The 19,051-nt window shown below is 30.5% G+C and overlaps 1 protein-coding gene and 1 pseudogene across 2 annotated transcripts; both read left to right on the top strand.

The window, feature by feature from the left end:
• The first annotated feature begins 4,746 nt into the window (after positions 1-4,746).
• Positions 4,747-6,064, top strand: LOC111290879 (ethylene-responsive transcription factor ERF027 pseudogene; annotated as a pseudogene). The gene has a single exon (XR_016346431.1). The product of XR_016346431.1 is annotated as an ethylene-responsive transcription factor ERF027 pseudogene (transcript).
• An 11,612-nt stretch (positions 6,065-17,676) lies between these two features.
• On the top strand, positions 17,677-18,822 carry LOC111289568 (dehydration-responsive element-binding protein 1E-like). The gene has a single exon (XM_022880719.2). The coding sequence runs from the start codon at positions 17,934-17,936 to the stop codon at positions 18,621-18,623; it is 690 nt and encodes a 229-aa protein (XP_022736454.1). The 5' UTR covers positions 17,677-17,933; the 3' UTR covers positions 18,624-18,822.
• The last annotated feature ends 229 nt before the right edge of the window (positions 18,823-19,051 follow it).

Here is a 19,051-nt window from a genome sequence, read left to right as displayed (position 1 = left end):
TTGTTCATTTTTAATGAGAGGAGCTTCTTGATTTGCTAAAAAAAACTTTAGACTTCGGATAAAATTATTGTCTTTATCTTTGCTCTATTCTTAATTTTCAGCAATGTACAAAGAGAGGCGGCTGATGACACCAAATTTGTCAAGGTACTCTAAATTAGGCATTGGTTTTAAGTTTGTCGAGTTTTATTGGGTTCTTAGGATGAAGCCCATTTCAATTCATTTGACCCAAGGCACAATTTCATTTTTAGGGGCCTGAGCTCACTATTTATATTTTCATTTTTAATTTTATTTTTACTTTATTATTTATATAATTTATAATTAAATATTAAATAAATTAATTAATAAATTAATAACAATTAATAAAATGGCAAAAATCAGGGGACCGATGACAATGGGTGTTGTGCACAGTACCACTGGCCACCCACTCTCCTATGACCCATACTCTATTAACCTCTTTACCCTTTCAAAATTACCCACCATAGCCTCACCAACTATTTTGCCTGCTGCAACCACTGTCATCTCGTTTACAATGTAAATTACAATCATGGAACGTAAGGGCTTGTCCTCTATTCAAGCCCTATAAAAGATAGTGAAATCTTTATCGGGGGACCGAAGAAAAAATGAGAAGTCCTTACCAAAAAAATCTTGTCAGAAAATACCAAAAAAAGGGTGAGATTTTACTAAAAAGAAAACAAAAAAAAAACCATAAAAAAGGGCTTTTATCAAACCAAAAAAAAAAAGGGTCCAAGCTGTAGCAATTTACAAAAAAACTCCAAAAAAAAAAAATAAAACACAAGCCATAGCCCCTGGAATAGAGACCTAGTGCCAACATCAAAAAAGAATTATCAAAGAAAATCAAAATATAAAAAAGAGAGTAAAAACTTTGGTTTTTTTTTTGTTGTGAAGTTAAAGTGTTTTCCTTAGATCTAGGGAAATTTGGGTGAAAAAGAGGTTGGAACAAGGTAGAAAAGGTCAAGAGGATCATTTAAGTGTTTTTTAGGCTCTTTTCAGTCACCGACGATGGCAGTTGACGATCACCAGCGACAGCTGGCACAGTACTGATGGTTGATCTTGTTTTTATTTAAAAGAAAAAAGTTTTTTTTTTGGTGAAGGAGAAAAACAATGAGCTGAAAAAAAAGCTTTTATATAAGAGGGAAAAGCCAAAACAATGCCATTTTGGACCTTTGGATTTTCAGGTCCACCTACGAGTTGACTCATAACCCGGTTGCCTGACCCGCCTCAGCAACCTTTAACCAGCCTTCAACCAATTCAGTTAAATCGCTCTTAAACTGCTCACTCGAGTCAGACTTTACTAAACCACTCCTTTTTCTTTCAAATCCATGCCGGTTCATCCAAATCGGACTAGACCCAGACCACTCGAATCATATGCTGAATCGATCGTTTAAGGTATGTTTTCTTTTTTTTTTGTATTTTTTATTTTACTTTTATTTTTATCATTTTAAGTTTTTTATTATTATTATTTGTGCATGTTCAAATTTTTAAATTTTCTAAAATAATTATTGGTTGCCTTTTTCAATAATAATAACAATAATAATAAATGAAAACAAAAAAAATAAATAAAGTTTATTTTTTTAATTCCTCCATTTCTAAATAAAAATAAAAATAATAACAATAAATGAGAATAATTCCTAAACTCTTGATAATTTCAAATTTGGAAAAAAAACAAAAAAAAAATAAAAAATAATAAAAATGTAAGAAAGTAAATTTTTATCTGATTATGAGATTTTGAGGTACTCCAAGTAGTGATGTTTTAAAAAAATCTCTATGTGAGAAAAGTTTTTTAGAAACTACTAATGTATTTGAGTATTTAGAAAAAAATTTTAATATAATAAAAATTTCTCTTTCCTTCCAAAAATATAAATATAAAAAACTAATAAATTTTTTAAAGGAAAAATAAAATATGTGCATTAACATATTGTCATTCGCATTGCATGCATGATTTTAATTTTACAAAAAGTAAATGCGAGCTTCTGAGGATAAAATTCTATGGTATCCGAGAAACGATGCCTAAAAAATCTTTAGTTGAAGAAAAGTTCTTTTAATGTTACTAATGTATTGAAACATTTTAAGAATTATTTCAATAAAATGATTGTAATTTATTTTTCTCGAATAAAATGAAATAATAATGAAAAATAATAAAGAAAGGAATAAAAACCAAAATTTCGCTAATCAAAAGAAGCCAAAAAAATTATTGTCAAATACTGAAACTAAGACTGTTTTTGTTAGGATTAAATGATAACACGTAATTAATTGGTACCATTTTAAACAAGCACTATGAAGATATTAATTCTTTTTTACGCATAACCCAAACTATTTCACGACCCTAAAATTATCTTTTAATAAATTTTAATTAATTTTAAGATTTTATTAAAAAAAAAGTTTTAATAGGTGATCAGTTGCACCTAACTAAAAAAGATTGATAGATATATCATTTTTTTCTTTTTTATCTTCAAATTAGTCGAGCGACTCCAAAACCGGTATGAAAAATTTTATAGAAAAAAATTCAAAATTTAGCATAAAATATTTGGGCAATCATCTTTAGTAAAGCAATCGTATCATACCAAACTCAAGCCCGTGTCTTTAATTGGAAGGCACATGTAGGTATGATACCTTTTTTTAACAATGTGATTAGTGAATAATATTATAAATTACTTAAATGGATCACTATAATTAATTTGTACTAATTAAAATATTTAAGCAATTGATCTGATTTTGAGGATCCCATTATATATAGATTGTATTTTTCTTGACAATTAATTCTAAGATCAGGGAAATTTAGAAAAGCCAAATGATAAAAAGTATTATGGAAAAATGAGGTTCTCTTGATGAGGAACAAAATGAAAGAACAAGAGTTAAATATTCATTTGTCTTTTCATTATATATTTTTTGTTAGTTTGATATTTAGAAAAATATAATTATCTATTTAATATTTCAATTTTTATTTTATCATTCACTTTGGTATATTGAACTAATATTGTTAATCAACTTACTGATATGACACAAATATCCAATTGGATGCTAACATGTGTTAAAAATTCAATCAATACTACATCATCAATGTCAAAAAATTTTAAAGAAATTTTTAATTTTTTTTTAATTTTAAAAATTATGAAATATTTTTAAATTAAAAAAATTTTAAAAATATAAAAATTTTTAAAAAATTATAGAAATTTAAAAAATTATGAAAATTTAAAAATTCAAAAAATCTAAAAATTTTAATAAAAATCCAAAAGTTAAAAAATATAAAAATTCCAAAAAATGAAAATGTTAATAAAAATAAATTTACTTAAAATTAAAAAAAAAAAAGATTAATAAAAACTTAAAGAAAAACTAAAACTAAAAAAATCTAAATTTTTCTAACAAATCTTGAAGATTTCAAAAAACTTTTAAAAATTTTTGAAAAATTAAAAGTTTCAAAAAATCTGGATTATTTTGAAAAGATTAGAAAATTTTTTGAAAAAAAAAAAATCTAAAAATTTTAATAAAAAATCCAAGAAAATTCAAAAAGAAAATTTGAAATTTTAAAAATAAATAAATAAATGAAAATTTTTAAATTAAAAAATGAAGAATTTGTACAAATTTTTAAAATTTTCAAATTTTTTAAAAAAATTCTTTTTTTTTCAAAAATTTTTAGATTTTTTTAATTTTCAGTTTTTTAAGTTTTTGTGAGTATATTTTTTAATTTTAAGAAAAATTTTATCTTTTAATTTTTTTACTTTTTTGGATTTTTATTAAATTTTTTTTATTTTTTTAATTTTATAGAATTTTAAAATATTTCAATTTTTTATTTTTTATAATTTTTTAAATTTTTTAAAAATATTTATAATTCTTTTAGAAATTTTTTGAAAGTTTATTTTAACACTAATGTGGCAATTGATAATGTAATGTTGATTGGATTTTTTTTTATACGTATCAATATTTTATTAAATATTTATACTATTTCAATAAATTAATAAGTTAATTGATGACATTAATCACATGTACAAAATAGATGGTATAATGTCCCTCTTCTCTTGATGTAATGGTTAAAAAGGTTTTATAAAAATATAAAAGTTCTGATTTCGAGTCAGAATCTTTTTTTCTTTTCTCCTTATAAGGGCTATATCCTCATCTAAAATAAATAGATGACAAAATAAAAATTAAAATGTAAAATTGATAATTTTATTTTTCTTAAATCCCAAATTAATAAAAATATATAATATAAGAGTCCAAGTGTGTATTTATCTCGAAGAAAAATGATATGGAGAGAAGAAAAGAATTGATCATATATGATATGTGATCATCAGTAGCAATGGTTCAGGTATTTTTGCTGAAAGGCACGACCCAGTCTTTAAAAGTATAAATGAAGAAATAAGGCATACAAATAAAATTCAGTGAGTGGGAGGCATGACCTAAATTTATGATGACCAGCCATGAGATATGAGAAAGCAAAGATTTAATTGAAAGAGTAGTGCGGGAGTAGAATATTGGGATATTCAAAACAGAGGGCGTGGACAAAGACAAACAGGTAATTTACAGCTAATCTGTTTTTAAGTTTTGCGCCAAATACGTGTGCGCTTCGTAGCCTCCATCTTACCATCACATCACCGGATTAGTAATCCTTAGAAAAGAAGTAATCACATCACCAGGCTAGTAATCCTTAGAAAAGAACTGTTTTGTTTGAGTAAAAAGGGTCCGCGAATTCCCCACGCCTTGGTTTATTTCTCCTTATAAATCCAACCCAACAGCATCCAAAACGATTTAATTCCCAACCCCTCTTAGTCCTACTGCGTACGCATGGTTCCATACATATATATATAGAGAGACAAATATGGCCAATCCTTCAACTAATGCGCCCCCAAAAGAGCAACCACCACGCACCCCAACTGTCCAAATCCCTTACCCTCCACTCTCTCTCGATCTACAGCCGCAAGACCACTCGCCAAAGCCTTCGTCTGCCGGTCCACAGGACAACCCATTAGCAAGACTTGTTCAATCTCCAGGCAGGACGATATTGAGTCATCAGCCACAATACCAATCGCCAAAATCTCCAACACCCAGCAGCGTACCATCCATTCCATCGCCGACGCCGACGCCGACGCCGACGCCAAGGCCTGTTCAATCTCCAACTGGTTCTGGAAGGCATCCGACTTATCGGGGAATAAGAAGCAGGAGCGGCAAATGGGTATCTGAAATACGCGAGCCGCGTAAAACGACGCGTATATGGCTTGGAACGTACCCGACCCCTGAAATGGCAGCTGCCGCGTATGATGTGGCCGCTATTGCCCTAAAAGGTTCCGACACGGATCTAAACTTTCCCGATATGATTCTTTCGTATCCAAAAGCGGCTTCTACATCGGCAACCGATATTCGGGCCGCAGCTGCTAGTGCTGCCGCTTCCAGGCTACCCAAGCCAGATACTGGGTCATCAAAAGACTCAAAAGAGGAACAAGGCAAGCCTGAAAATGAGGGTACCATGTCAAGTACTTGCATAGAGTCTGGTTCTGGTCAGGAATTTATTGACGAGGAAGAGCTTCTAAACTTTCCCAATTTGATGGTGGACATGGCTGGAGGAATGCTTGTAAGCCCACCCAGGATAAACTCACCACCCTCAGATGATTCACCGGAGAATTCAGATGCGGAAAGCCTGTGGACTTACACTTAAAGAGACTCAAAATTTACTATGAATGTGATAGTATAAAGTACAAAGAAATGTAGGAGCCTGTGATTGAAAAGTAGATGATGATCCGTAACATGAAGGTATTCATGACTTTTTTCCCCTCTTTTTTTTTTTTTTTTTATTACCACTCCTTGTGTTTTGATCTCTTTGAGGGGTATGCCCCATGGTTGGGGGTGTTTTGCAGCTGATTACGTTGGCTTGGAATTAATTTGCTGTAAGAGCGTGTAAAATTAGCCATAAAAAGAGTTGGAGCTTTTTTTCTGTTGGTATGTTGTGAGCAGTGTGTATTTCAGAGCTGTTGCTCTTAAGCTTGGCTGGGGTAATTAAAGCAAGGGAGTCTTTGCTTTTCCCCGGTAGTTTCCAATAATACAAGTGTTTTCATCACATCCGTGGACCCCGGTGGACGCAAAGTTTCTCGTACGACAACGTCTCATCCTCATAATCAGCATTGCACCTTTTCTTTCTCTGGTTTCTTTCATCTATTGCCTATAAAAAGCCTATTTCTAAGTTAAAGCCATTGGGTCGCACTGACTTGACTGGAAATAACTTTCCTTTTAGAGCCAAATTAATTTGGTAACATCGATGAGGATATAAACTAAAAAGTAATGCGATATACTGCCATTCTAAACTTGATAGATTCTAGTAGTATATCTTTTTTCTTAGCGTAATTCTGAAAACTTGTAGGACACACGGATTGATACCTTTGGAAAAGGAAAAAGAACCGCGAAATAATCACTTACAAAGTCGGAAATAAGATGCCTCACCTGTTATAACGGTATAAACTGTTTTACAACGTTTTGTTCTCTTTTGAATGTTTTCGTACAAAATAATGTTTTATTTTGCAACTTCAATCCAGTTTCTTGTTTTTTTCTTTTTGGTATATTGCAGCCTTAGGTACAGTTGGTACAATGTTTGTTAATTACTAACGCAAAAAAAAAAAAAAAAAAACTAAAAGTAATTATGCTAAGCCTAGCTGACACTAATACTCTTTAATTATGAGGGTCATATTTGCGAACATGACTTTAATTATGAATGAAATTACAATCTTTTAGCTGAGCATAAATAATATTTGCGAACATGTAGAACAATAATAGTTGCATCTTACAAATTAGAAGAAGACATTTTATATTTATTGCCATATTATGCTTTGTGCAAAACAATGCAAAAGTAATCGGTAATATTGTAACAACCAAGAGCTGTCAGTTGTTAGTCGATGTTAGAATTTAAAATTTAATTTAATTAATTTATATAATTATTCTCAAGAGATAATATTTAATAATTTTAAATTTTAAATTATTGTATCTCTAATTTTTCTTTTTCTTGTCTCACATTATAACCTCTTTTTGTAAAAAAGAGTGAAATAATCAACTAAGTTGACAAATTATTTTTTATGTTAACATGGTGCAAAAAGGATTTAAAAACTCTTGGGATCAAGTTTGTAGAATTAAACCTATGAGTTGATCAAGTAAATATGCAAGTTGGGACTTTCTCAACAATCTAATCGACTAAACATATCGAATAATTAATTAACAATGAAATTCAAATTGAAATTTTGATTTTTGAGTGAATTAGTCGACTTACCAGATGAAATTAGTCGACGAATTGAATGAAGTTAGTTGATTAAATTTTAATTATAATTTGAAAAGCCAAATTGATTGGGTAAACATATCCTCCATATGATTCAAGAGATATGCCTTTTCGTAAATATCGGTATGTATAAATATAAAAAATAGAGACCATTTCAGCATAGAAGATACAAAACAAATACAACAATTGCTAGAAACAAACTTTTCTTTCTCTAAAATAATCAAGCCTTTAATACATTATTTCTTGCAAAAAATCTTGTGTAAGAAAAACAATTTTATTCAATGAATTTCACTAATTCAAATTGCAGTCAAACAAGAATTTCATTATATTCTATATTTATTCAATGAATCCAATTGCAAATCATACATGGAGAGAATGAAGGAAATTAAAAAAAAAAAAAAAAAAATTTATAGCACGTTTTGAAGTCACTTCTTTTGTATTATGACTTTCCATTTACACTCATAATTAGAATAATATAAGAGAGATAAGGTTCACAATTCTAATCTCATCTCTCTTCCTTTAAACTTTTTTATACTTAAAACGAAAAAAAAAAAAGATATGATAATATGGTATGGAACATAAATATCAAGAACTGGTGTTACAAAGATCTTAGAGCTACATATATTTTCTTATATACAAAAAATCTAGGGATAGATAGATTGTTTAATTTTTTAAGTGAGAATAAAATGTGACATATCTCGTAAAAGTTATGTATTTAGGATTAGCGCCTACAAGAGGTCACCAATAATATTAATTCGAATCCGAAGCCTTTGTTATTAAAGATGACAAATTTACTAATTGAACTAACCTCTTATTATTTAGGACTAAATATCGTGATATAATGTTAAGTAGTGATTTACTTTCACCAAGCGTAAGTGTCTTATACACCATTTAGTCATTTGATTAAATGCACACTATCAACACCGTTGTTACACTTTAAAACCAATCAATGATTTTAAAATTTAGATAATTCACCCGCTTCTTTTAGGATGTGGATTCTTGTAAGGCTGAGATTTAATTTTTAACACTTGTTAATTCTTCTTTCCTAATTCTTCTTAGACTTCTTTATAAAAAAAAAAAAAAAAGGAAAAATTCTTCTTAGACTTTGGCTTCTTTATTAAAAAAAAAAAAAAAGAAAATCAAACGACGAGGCTCACTTTCGATATATGATATTTACTTATTATATATGATATTCGGATATATATCAATGAACGTAATAAGTGGCTAATGAATGCTTTGACATTATAAGTAAAATAGGAGGAAAAAAATAGTACTCTAGCTAGCATACCATGTTGCAGTTAAAGACACTTGATCACATAATTTATTTCATAAAATTCTTATAATTCAAACTGTTATCACTAAAACCTGTGTCTATAATTTGTGAGTAATATGACCAATCATAATGATTCTTTGCCTAGATAAAAGGCAAAATTTGTGGCGAAAGTCATGGAAAGAAATCTCCATCCGAAATGTTAAACCCCGAAAGAGATAAATTTGTGATGCTTTTGAAGGTATTGTCGTGGGATCACATGGGTCGTTTGCAGTTTGAATGAACTTATTAACTAATAGAGGAGACCATCAAGAATCAAGAGATAGAAATATATATTACTTCATCCTTGGGTCCCAATCCGGCAACATGAAAATTTTGGCATTAATTAAGAACATTTTATAAACATGGAGAAATAGTAATTAAGCTTCAAAAAGTTTCATCCATCCATCAACACAAAAAGCTTCCATAACCTAACGGGTCTGGTAGTAGAGTGCTGGAGTACTCGACTACTAGAATTCAAACTTGATAGTTTCAAATATATATATATATAATTTCATAAATCTTGCCATTTTAGTTTTGTTCAAGCTGCAGGCCTATATGGCATATATTTCATTTTTTTTTTCCTTCATTCATCATCCCATTTATTTTCTTCAAAAATAGTGTTAATTAACTAATACTATGAGGATTTTTCTACTACTTTTAAAGTGAAAAAGAAATATAGATTTGTTTGGGCTTAAGTCGGCAATGAAATTTGCTGTGTAGGTCAAAGTCAAACTTCTTGCTTCTAATTTTGAAAATAGGAAGTCGAAACAGAAAAAGGGTAAACTTTAGTCGCAGAAAGAAGCTCATCAAGCAAAAGGTCGAAATAATTAAGGTATGAATTAAGAAACGACCGACAGCATTACCGCCGGACCGGTAGTATCAGATTTCATCAGACGACAGTGACTCTACAATATTGTTCCAAAAGTTAGATTTGGATCTTCAAACATCAATTGATGAGAAAGTCACAAATATTCTACTTTGACAATAACATTAATATGATATCGATTGCATCATGAATTTAGAGAAAAAAAAGAAAAGGAAATAAAGGAATTCTTTGCACCTTTCATTCAAAAACACAGTTATAAATATATGTTTGAAGTAGCTACTAAAATGATTACTGTAACTAAAAAACAGTTATAGGTGGGCCCATTTATCATTGATGGCATGAATTTTTTCACGATTTGGAATTCAGTTAATTTCAAGTCGAAAAGTAAATGAACAACAATATTGTACGAGGAGTACTGCTGTTTTCTTTTCTTCATTGCCAGTTTATGGACTGTTTCAGTTCTCAACTTTTGTTTGTCGCTAAAATTTCAAACATTGCCGTCCTAAAATCTGATAACTGAACATGTGCAAAGTGGTGGAATGTGTGTTTAATAAAAAAAATAATAATGCCGGTGAATTGAATGTTTATAATAAGAAGAAAAAATAATCATTAAAAATATTAGATTATAAGTTATATATTAATAAAAATTTTAAATTGTTTAATATTTATAAAATATATTAATAAATAATTAATTTTATTAATGAATAATCAAATTTATTCAAAATATTTATTAATGTACTAAATAATAAAATTTATTATATTAAATTAACAAATTTATTTTGCAAATTTTAAATGAAAAAAAAATCTCACTTATAGATCATCAATTAAACCAAAAATAATCAATTGATGACTGATAATTTTTGACTGGCACAGTTATTTTCTTTGGAAACAAAAGTTGTACCTAGCAATTTTTTTTTTTTTATTACAACTACAAAGTCTGTTGGTTGCAGTGTAATTCAAACGGTACCTTAGTGTTAGTCTGTGACCCGGCCCCCAGAATATGTTAAGAAATTTCAAATATACTATACTACTATATGATAAAATAACAGATAGTCCAAATTAAAGTTCAAATGGTCTGGTCCTGTTGGCCAACATGCCCGAAAAAAGACCACCAACACGTCAGAGTTCTTACACGTTTTGGGCTTCGCTCTTTTCAGAAGTGTTTTGGAAGGAAAATATCTTAGAAAAGTCAACATACGTTTTGAAGGCAGGCCAGATATTGTCTGCCTCCAAATGTCAAATTTGTGTCACACCCCCAACCGGCTCTCTACAGTAATCCAAGGCCAATCTTCTCCTCTCTTTCGGTGAGGGCGAAAAAGAGTATCTCAAAGTACAAAACCAAAATTTTGCTTACTATATTAAAGTATACATTAAAATTAATGTCGGCATGCTGAAAAGAAATTAAGAATCTCAGAATAATCACCAGTTCTTGTTATCAATTTGAAAGAGGTTAAAGACAAAAAAAAAAAAAAAACGTATTAAATATATATAGTAATATAATAAAAAATTTTAAATTTTGTTTGGATCTAATTTATTTTGAATAATTTAAAAGATATATTTCTCACATTAGTTTAATACATTTATGAATTTTACTTTCGGTAATTTTTTTATAAAATCTAACTCTTTCCTATTAATTGAATTAAATATATATTTCAAATGGCCGAGAATATATTTTTAATAAGATATATATATTTATGTATAATAATATTGAATAATAATAAAAGGAGAGATTTATTTATATTATTATAAGTATTACATCCATTCTTAATCTTTGGATTTGAATAAAAATAAATAATTTAAATCTTAACCATTTTAACGTTAAAGGTAAAAAAAATATAACAATTCCATTAGTATAACCAAATTGTTTCTTCGAATAATAATAATAATTATTATTATCATTATAATATAATTAGATTATTAAGACTTCATAATTTTTATTTGGTGCATTTTAGTGCCAAGTAATCACACTGACGATGTCAATGCTGGCCCTACTAAGAATGAAATTTGGTAGTAAATGAGAAAATGAGAAGCAGCACAAATTAGGGTTAAGGAAAGTGAGCTCTAATTCGTTCAAAATTTTCAGCCAAGAATTCAAGTCAAACTAGAGAATCATCTAAGATTTGGCCCCTCCCTTTTAATTTCTTTTTGCTTCCATGTGTTTAGATTTGTATCTTCAATTTGTCGCTTAAAATGGTGGAGCCCTCATAATGGGAATAGGTGAACCTCAAGATTCTAACCATGTTCTAATAATTTGTACATTCTTTCTGGGATATAGTCTTTAATTATTTTACGAAGGAAAGATGAATTTTCGTCCTTCTAAAAGTGGATTGAAGATTACAATAATAATACTTTCGGTCCTCAACCAAAGTAAGAACATATTTAAAGATTTTATTCAAATATCTATGTATTATTTAATTGCTGTGGTGTAGTAGATTCAATCGACATAATGGGTGGGTGACTATTCAAAAACCGGCCTATGTGGAATTGCTGCAGGAAAGCAAGGATGTGTATAGAATATTGAAATGATAATTACACATAATAGGAAATGTGGGTTCTTTTTTGGGGAATGGAATCATCATTGGCTTTACCTTTTTTCTTTTTTTTTTTATGGTTTTACTGATGGGTCATAATTTACCAAGTGGGGATTGAAATATGATCTACCTCTTTCCCCTCTTATACCCATCCCATCACCTTCTCACTTTTCTCATGTTCTTTGTTATTGAGACACTAAATAATTAACTTGATCAGAGACCCACATTTTAATTCATTCTACATATATAATTCATTAATTTAATTGTTTTGTATAGCTTTTCTTAATTTGTTCATTTTTTCTCTAACCACGTATAATTATTCATGTAAATCAATCTCCAAAATGGACTTTGATTTTTTTTTTTTAAACAAAGTTAAAACATCACTTTAATTTGAGGACTTTGAAGTGATCAATCGAACATATGTATGCCTACGCTAAGTGATGCATGATGTAAACTGAACTTTGCTTAAAGTGTAATCTTATGTTGCCACTTTCATCTATTCTCTAATGAAATTGTCCTTTTTTGAAAAAAAAAAATTAAGGATTTTGAACTTGAAAGTTGTTTTAAAGGCAAAGATTTAACTAAATTATATCTTCTTTGCAATCTGATGAAGCTATCTTCAACCACATCAGTTTGATCACCGGATGTACCAGTTAGTTTTGGATTTCAAATTAATAAAAATATGGTTTTGATACATTTATAATTTGAAGTGAATCAGAAGAGGAGAAATGAATCAAAAGACATTGATTTATAAATCGATTGGATGATTTTAGCTCAAGAAGAATGATTTAGCCTTTGAGTCCTTTTGAAGAAATCACCAACCTCAATATCCAAAGATTGAGTGCAAAGAAAAAACTCTCGGATAGCTTGAATAAAATTTATCAAACTTAAAAGAAGATTGAAAAAGAGCTTTAAACAATTCATCAAAAATAATAATAAAAAAAGAGCTTTAACAAGACAAAAATGAGTCAAATTAGTTAGGGCAGGAGTTGAGTATGGTGGTGGGTCGAAGTTGTGTTAAGTGTGTCTTGAGCTGCTGTTGGTTTCCTTCTTTTATAAGAGGTGAGAGTGTAAATGATACATTAGTATTCGTAAGTTACTCGAGTTTGATTTGAAAAAAACTCGAATTTAGTTCGATTATTACTGAATCGAGCTCGAGCTCGAGTAACTCGACTTATCGATTGAGTTGAATTCGAGTATTTTTATATCCGGTTTGAGTAGCTCACGAGCCTAATCAAGCTTTTATATTTAAATATATTTTTATTATTTTAAGTAATAAAATATTTCGAATTCGAACTCGAGTATAAATAATCAAACTCTTATCGAGTATACGAATCGAACTTATTTTTACATATTAATCGAGCTTAATCGAGCGATCTCGAGTAGCTCGAATTCGATTATGAATCGAGCTCGAACTTGAAAAATAAAATTCACTCGAGTTCGAGTCGAGTATCGAACCCCGAGTTATGAGTCGAGCTCGAACTCGAACTCGAACTTCTTACTATATCGGTTCGATTACACCCCTAATAAGAGGCTTTCCCAGCTATTGATTCCATAATTTTTGCAACTTCTTGGCCACCACCTAAGGCCCAAGAAGCTGCTAGTGGTTATGATTTCACAAAATGTGATTCCTAATCTTCCTTTCCGGATTTCTTCTTAAGTTCTAAGAATTTGCGAGCTACTTTCTTCTTCCAATCATATCTGCCACGTGCATTCATATCATTAGCCAAAATTAACTTAATTCAGCTGATTTGGATTAATTCTTTTAAGAATCCTCTTAACAGATTTCTACTGGCTAATTTGAATGGAGATTGCCACATGTTTAACATCGATTGGCTCAAAGATCTTTTACTCATTAAACAAAAATATCAATTGGTCGATCTTAACATAAATAAGCCATATGTTTTTATTTAATATGCCATGTCACTTTTTTAGGCCAAATCATCCTCATGTTAACATATGTTTCCTTCTCATTGGTCGAAGTATTTATATGGTAAACACAACCACTAATGAATTATTGAATATAAACAATAAAGGCAAAAGTTGTTAAGAGCACCAATAATTACCCACATACTTGATGAGATTAAAAAGTTCTTTTTTTATGGGAGTTAATGAGATGATTTTAACATCCACAAGATGAAACCTACTTATTATGTCCATTAATTTATATATATATATATATATATATATGTATATGAGTATGACGACATTGCTCTTCACATCTCAAATCCAACCCCATCCATTAGTCCCAATATTTATGCTTTTTTATTATAAGTATTAATTACTGGTATGATATATTAAAATTTATAAAGTTTATAATAACAAAATAAAAATTTCATGTCAAGGGGGATAGCATTTTTTTTTTTTATTTATGTAAAAGAGATGACGGCATAAAGTATAAGAAGGGACAATAACTGATCATGCCTACTGGTTGTTCATAATTTGCCCAAATCCTATGTGGGCTTCTCTATGCACTTGGATACCCTTAGTACTAAAGCTATCAAATACCTATGGACCAATTGGTCTATCCAAGATCACAAACTAGCCCAGCCCTTTCTGAAGCAACCCTTGAGCAAGGATATTTTAGTTTGTTTAAATTAGTGTCTTGCTCTTGCTTGAAATAAATAAGTTGCTTGTCCTACTAGTTAAGAAAAACATTAATTTAAGATGTAAAAAAACTGTGTTTGTTTTTTTATACAGCGTTAGTGATAGAAAATAATGCATAAACAGAATGACGATTTGAATGAATTAAAATAATTTTGATAGAAAACCTTTGACCAGGTCACCAAGGACTTGATTCTTGTGGAATCAACATCAAAAGCCCAAATCATCCCATCCCATCTGTCAAATGGTTTTCATCCAGGATGTATCCTTTTTCACCATCAAGAATAGAAAGGCAAACCGCCCCCTTTTCCGCCAATCTGAAAAGGCCATCTCTACTTCCAGACAAGGATAATGTCATGTCCAGGTCCAAAGGTCTCATCAATTTACAAATTAAATTTATAAAATAAATTCAAGGCTCGCGTCCTGTTCCAATTTGACTCAATCTCCGGTGGTGTCCAGCAGAATGCCAGCCACGTGGAGGAGGCGTTTGGTTGTCATGAAAAGAACATTCCTAAGGACACAACAAACGAGTGCTTAAAAAAAAAAAATGAAAAAGGGTCCTCCCACTCTCCATACGCGGAATTAGCTGGAGAAATTCCAAATCCAATTACATCATAAAACTTCAAGGACACTTACAAATAATAGCTCGTACTACGACTTGTTTTATCAGTGACGTGGGCTTCTCAGTTTCGTCACCAACTTCGCTTTTACTTCTATTAGTTTTTTTTTTTTTAATTTAAATATTGTTATGAATTAAATTTCGAATTTTTTATTTTTATTAAATTTTATGATTTTGTAATTTCATCGATTACTGGACCCGGAAAAGAGAAGAGTTAGGAGGACGGGTTTTAGGCCACGTGGTCCACGCACTGTAACGCGGAAAAAAAAAAAACCCACTAACGACCGCATCCCCACCGCCCTTTGTGTATTTTGTCTGGCTTGGGGAAAATGGCAGTTGGAAAGTATTTAACTGTCAACCGTGTGTTAGAGATCGTGTGACGTCACTCTGGAACTATCATTTGCCTTGTTTCTTCGACAGTTCGATTCCTTGCCACCTCATCTCTTCCCATCTCTTATCCATACCACGTTAAGTTTCCATGAAACTGTCCTAGCAACTCTCTTGTCTAATTCTTCGCCGAAGTTTTTCTTAACTCGTCATAGCATCCTTTCTACAACTATATTTCTTATATTTTTTGGCCAAAGAATTATATATCATTTAGTACATCCTCTTTTTTTTTTCTGTTTAAATTGAACCTAAAAAATTACATATCCATGATTTTGAGTGAGTAAGATTAACGGTGGATCTAAGATTTTTTTTTGTGTCTATTTATAATATATATAAAAAATTGTCAATGAATTTATTATTTTTATCAATGAAAAAGAATAATTATGACAATTTTTAGGAGTGTTAGAAAAAAACTTTTGAAAGTATTAAGGAAAAACTTTTTTTTTAATTTTTTTAATTTTCAATTTTAAAAGTATCATGGACACTCTCTCGCAAAAGATAGATCCACCAGTGAGTATTGCTAAATTAATTTCCTAATTCCTCATCTTTGTTTCCCCAACAATATTGATATTATTTTGAATTAAAACTTCTAAAATCAATATTTACCTTGCATATGTCTAATTATAAAATTTAAATTTAATATACAATCTAATAATTAAATTTTGATTGTGGTTAATGATTTACATAAATCAAATAAAAACTAATACTAATTTCTTCTCAAAATCTTAATCTCCTTTTTTATTTTTACATATATTAAAATAAAAAGCTTTTAATTTTTATGTATTTTAAAATTTTTGTTCAAAATTTTTTTATAATTTTGATGTGCAATATTTTTTAATTGTCAAAAAGTAAAAAATTTTGAAAAATCAATTTCAAATATAAAAATAAAAGTATTAAGCGCTAAAAAAAGCATTTCATTTTAAAATATCTCAAAAAAAAAAAATGAATGCAGAGAATAAGATGAAAAGAGTATTTAATTGAATCATTATTTTTGTATAGATCTAGATATTTCTAGTACTATAAGTGCTCTACAGATAAGAAATGCTGTTTATCACTGGTGATACAGTTAGCTAAAATGAGGTCAAGGCCAATTAAAATAGTTGATTGTGTAAAAAAATGAAAAAAGTTTGCCATTCCACTTATATTGTATCTAATTCTTGATTGACACAGTCTACACTAAAAGTTATGATTTGTGTGAGTCGAACAAATTTTAATAATAAAATTTGCTTAAATTTCGCAGAAGTTTTAGTGAAGCTCAAAGACTATGTGCTTACCAATTAGTACATGCATATGTTCCTTTTCTTTTCCCACTGACAAAAAAAATTTTTTTTTTTTGAGTTGCTATTTAGACATGTGCTTTTCACATAGTACTATGTTCTTTATTCAAGCAATGAAATTCATGTTGATTACAAAATTTCATTTTATTCCTTTTTAATTACAAATCATACTCAAAAAAATACATAGTTTTAATTATGTCTGTCATAATAAAAATTTTGAATTTTTTTAACAAAATTGATTTTTCATAAATTTTAATGCTGAAAAGTAAAAACTTATAAAAAGTAAAAGTTGTAGGTGTTAAAAGAAAAAAAGAAAACATAATTGTAGATAAAATTAATCAATTAAAAGTTTAAAAAAGAATTTTTTTGAAAAAAACATTTTAAAGAAGTGCGTATATATGATTTGGCAAAAACTAATAATAAAAAAAAGAAGTACGTCTGAAATATCAAACGTTGACAAAGTCCAAGGATCGCAGCTGAAGGAAATCGTGCGTGTAAATTGTCTTCCCAAATGCAACAGAACATGCTGAAGGTGACCCTTTTGAGTCCGACTGCTCCAGATACATTCTCCCATATATTAAAATAAAAAAAAATCCAAAAGTCAAATTGTCAAAACCCCACGTGGCTCACTCTGGTTAATCCAAAATTGAGACAGCTGGCAAAGAAACCTAGTCCTACTCTTTATCTCTAAAATCTTTGTACCAACCGTGGATGCCCAACCCCTGACCCCACAAATCCACAGCCTGGATCCTCATCACTTTCCGTGTTTCCCCTCCTTTTGTTAATCTTAAAATCGAAATGCCCACGTTCAAAGCAAGTTTTCACGTATATATATATATTTATATATCGCCATTTCACACTTGTCATTCACATTCACTCAACTCGAATGCTTATCATTGTTCCTTGTACTTCCAAATTCTAAAATCCTAAAAGCAAATCATATCCAAGGGATACTTAAAACTACATAATACCCTTTTCTTGAAAAGCTTTTGTTTAGCTTACTCAACTGAATGTTCACTCTCAAACTTCACTCAAATACTCCTAGTCAAAACGTTGTTCAACTCAAAGTTCAAGTGCTCTAATTTACTATTCGTTTCTATTCTTTTGGAAATGGATTTTTTGGGTCAAAATTATGAGATGGTCGATTCTGGGTCGGTTTCGTCGCCTCTGTCGGATAGTGGAAGTGGAACTAGTCGTCCGGTGAATTTTTCCGATGAAGATGTGATTTTAGCTTCGCGTTATCCGAAGAAGCGAGCGGGGAGGAAGAAATTCCGGGAGACTCGGCATCCGGTGTACCGTGGCGTCCGCCGTAGGAACTCTGGGAAGTGGGTTTGCGAAGTGAGGGAGCCTAATAAGAAGTCGAGGATTTGGCTGGGGACTTTTCCCACGGAGGAGATGGCTGCGCGTGCACACGACGTGGCGGCGATAGCTCTGAGAGGACGGTCAGCTTGTCTGAACTTCGCGGACTCTGCTTGGAGGCTTCCCGTACCGGCTTCGAGTGATCCAAAGGATATCCAGAAGACGGCGGCGGAGGCGGCGAAGGCATTTCGACCGGCTGAGCATTCGGATGGGAACTCCGGAGATTATGCAAAGAGAGCTGAAAGCACGGAGGTTGAGAAAATAACAGTGTCTGAAAATGAATTTTATTTGGACGAGGAGGAGGTTTTGGGGACACAAGGATTTCTCGCAAACATGGCGGCAGGGATGATGATGTCTCCTCCTCGTTGTGGGTACAACGGGAATGAAGAAGAATGTGATGCTGCCGATGATTATGTACCTCTCTGGAGTTTTTCAATTTAAATTATTTTAATTTCAGACATTTCGAGTATACATAGGAATATTACCAGTACATAGATGTAGTGTGGCATCTAGTCGGGATTGCCTTGTTTTGGGTCCGTACTTCATTTTTTTGCGCCAGTACGGATGCTTTTAGATGGGAAAAAGATTGATTTCTAAATGAGAGTCAACTTTCTTCAATAAAAAGTATCATAGTTAATAATTGTCGGACAAAAATTTGCCATGAGGTTAGAATGTTTAACACATGAGCAAATAGTGAGTTTGGTTATGATGTGAGCATCAAACCTAACATTTGACCATTTAATGGCAAAAAACAGGTTAAGATGTAACTTTTTCACACAAATTTGAAAGAATTTTCACTAACAATACTTAAGTATTTTGTTGACGTGGTTAATTGAATTCAATGACAGAGTATGGGCATAATTCAAAGT

This window comes from Durio zibethinus, chromosome 11, assembly GCF_047325235.1.
Source record: "Durio zibethinus cultivar Kanyao isolate XHJ-2024 chromosome 11, ASM4732523v1, whole genome shotgun sequence".
In the NCBI taxonomy this organism is placed as follows: Eukaryota; Viridiplantae; Streptophyta; class Magnoliopsida; order Malvales; family Malvaceae; genus Durio; species Durio zibethinus.
This window is presented reverse-complemented; position numbering and strand designations above follow the sequence as displayed.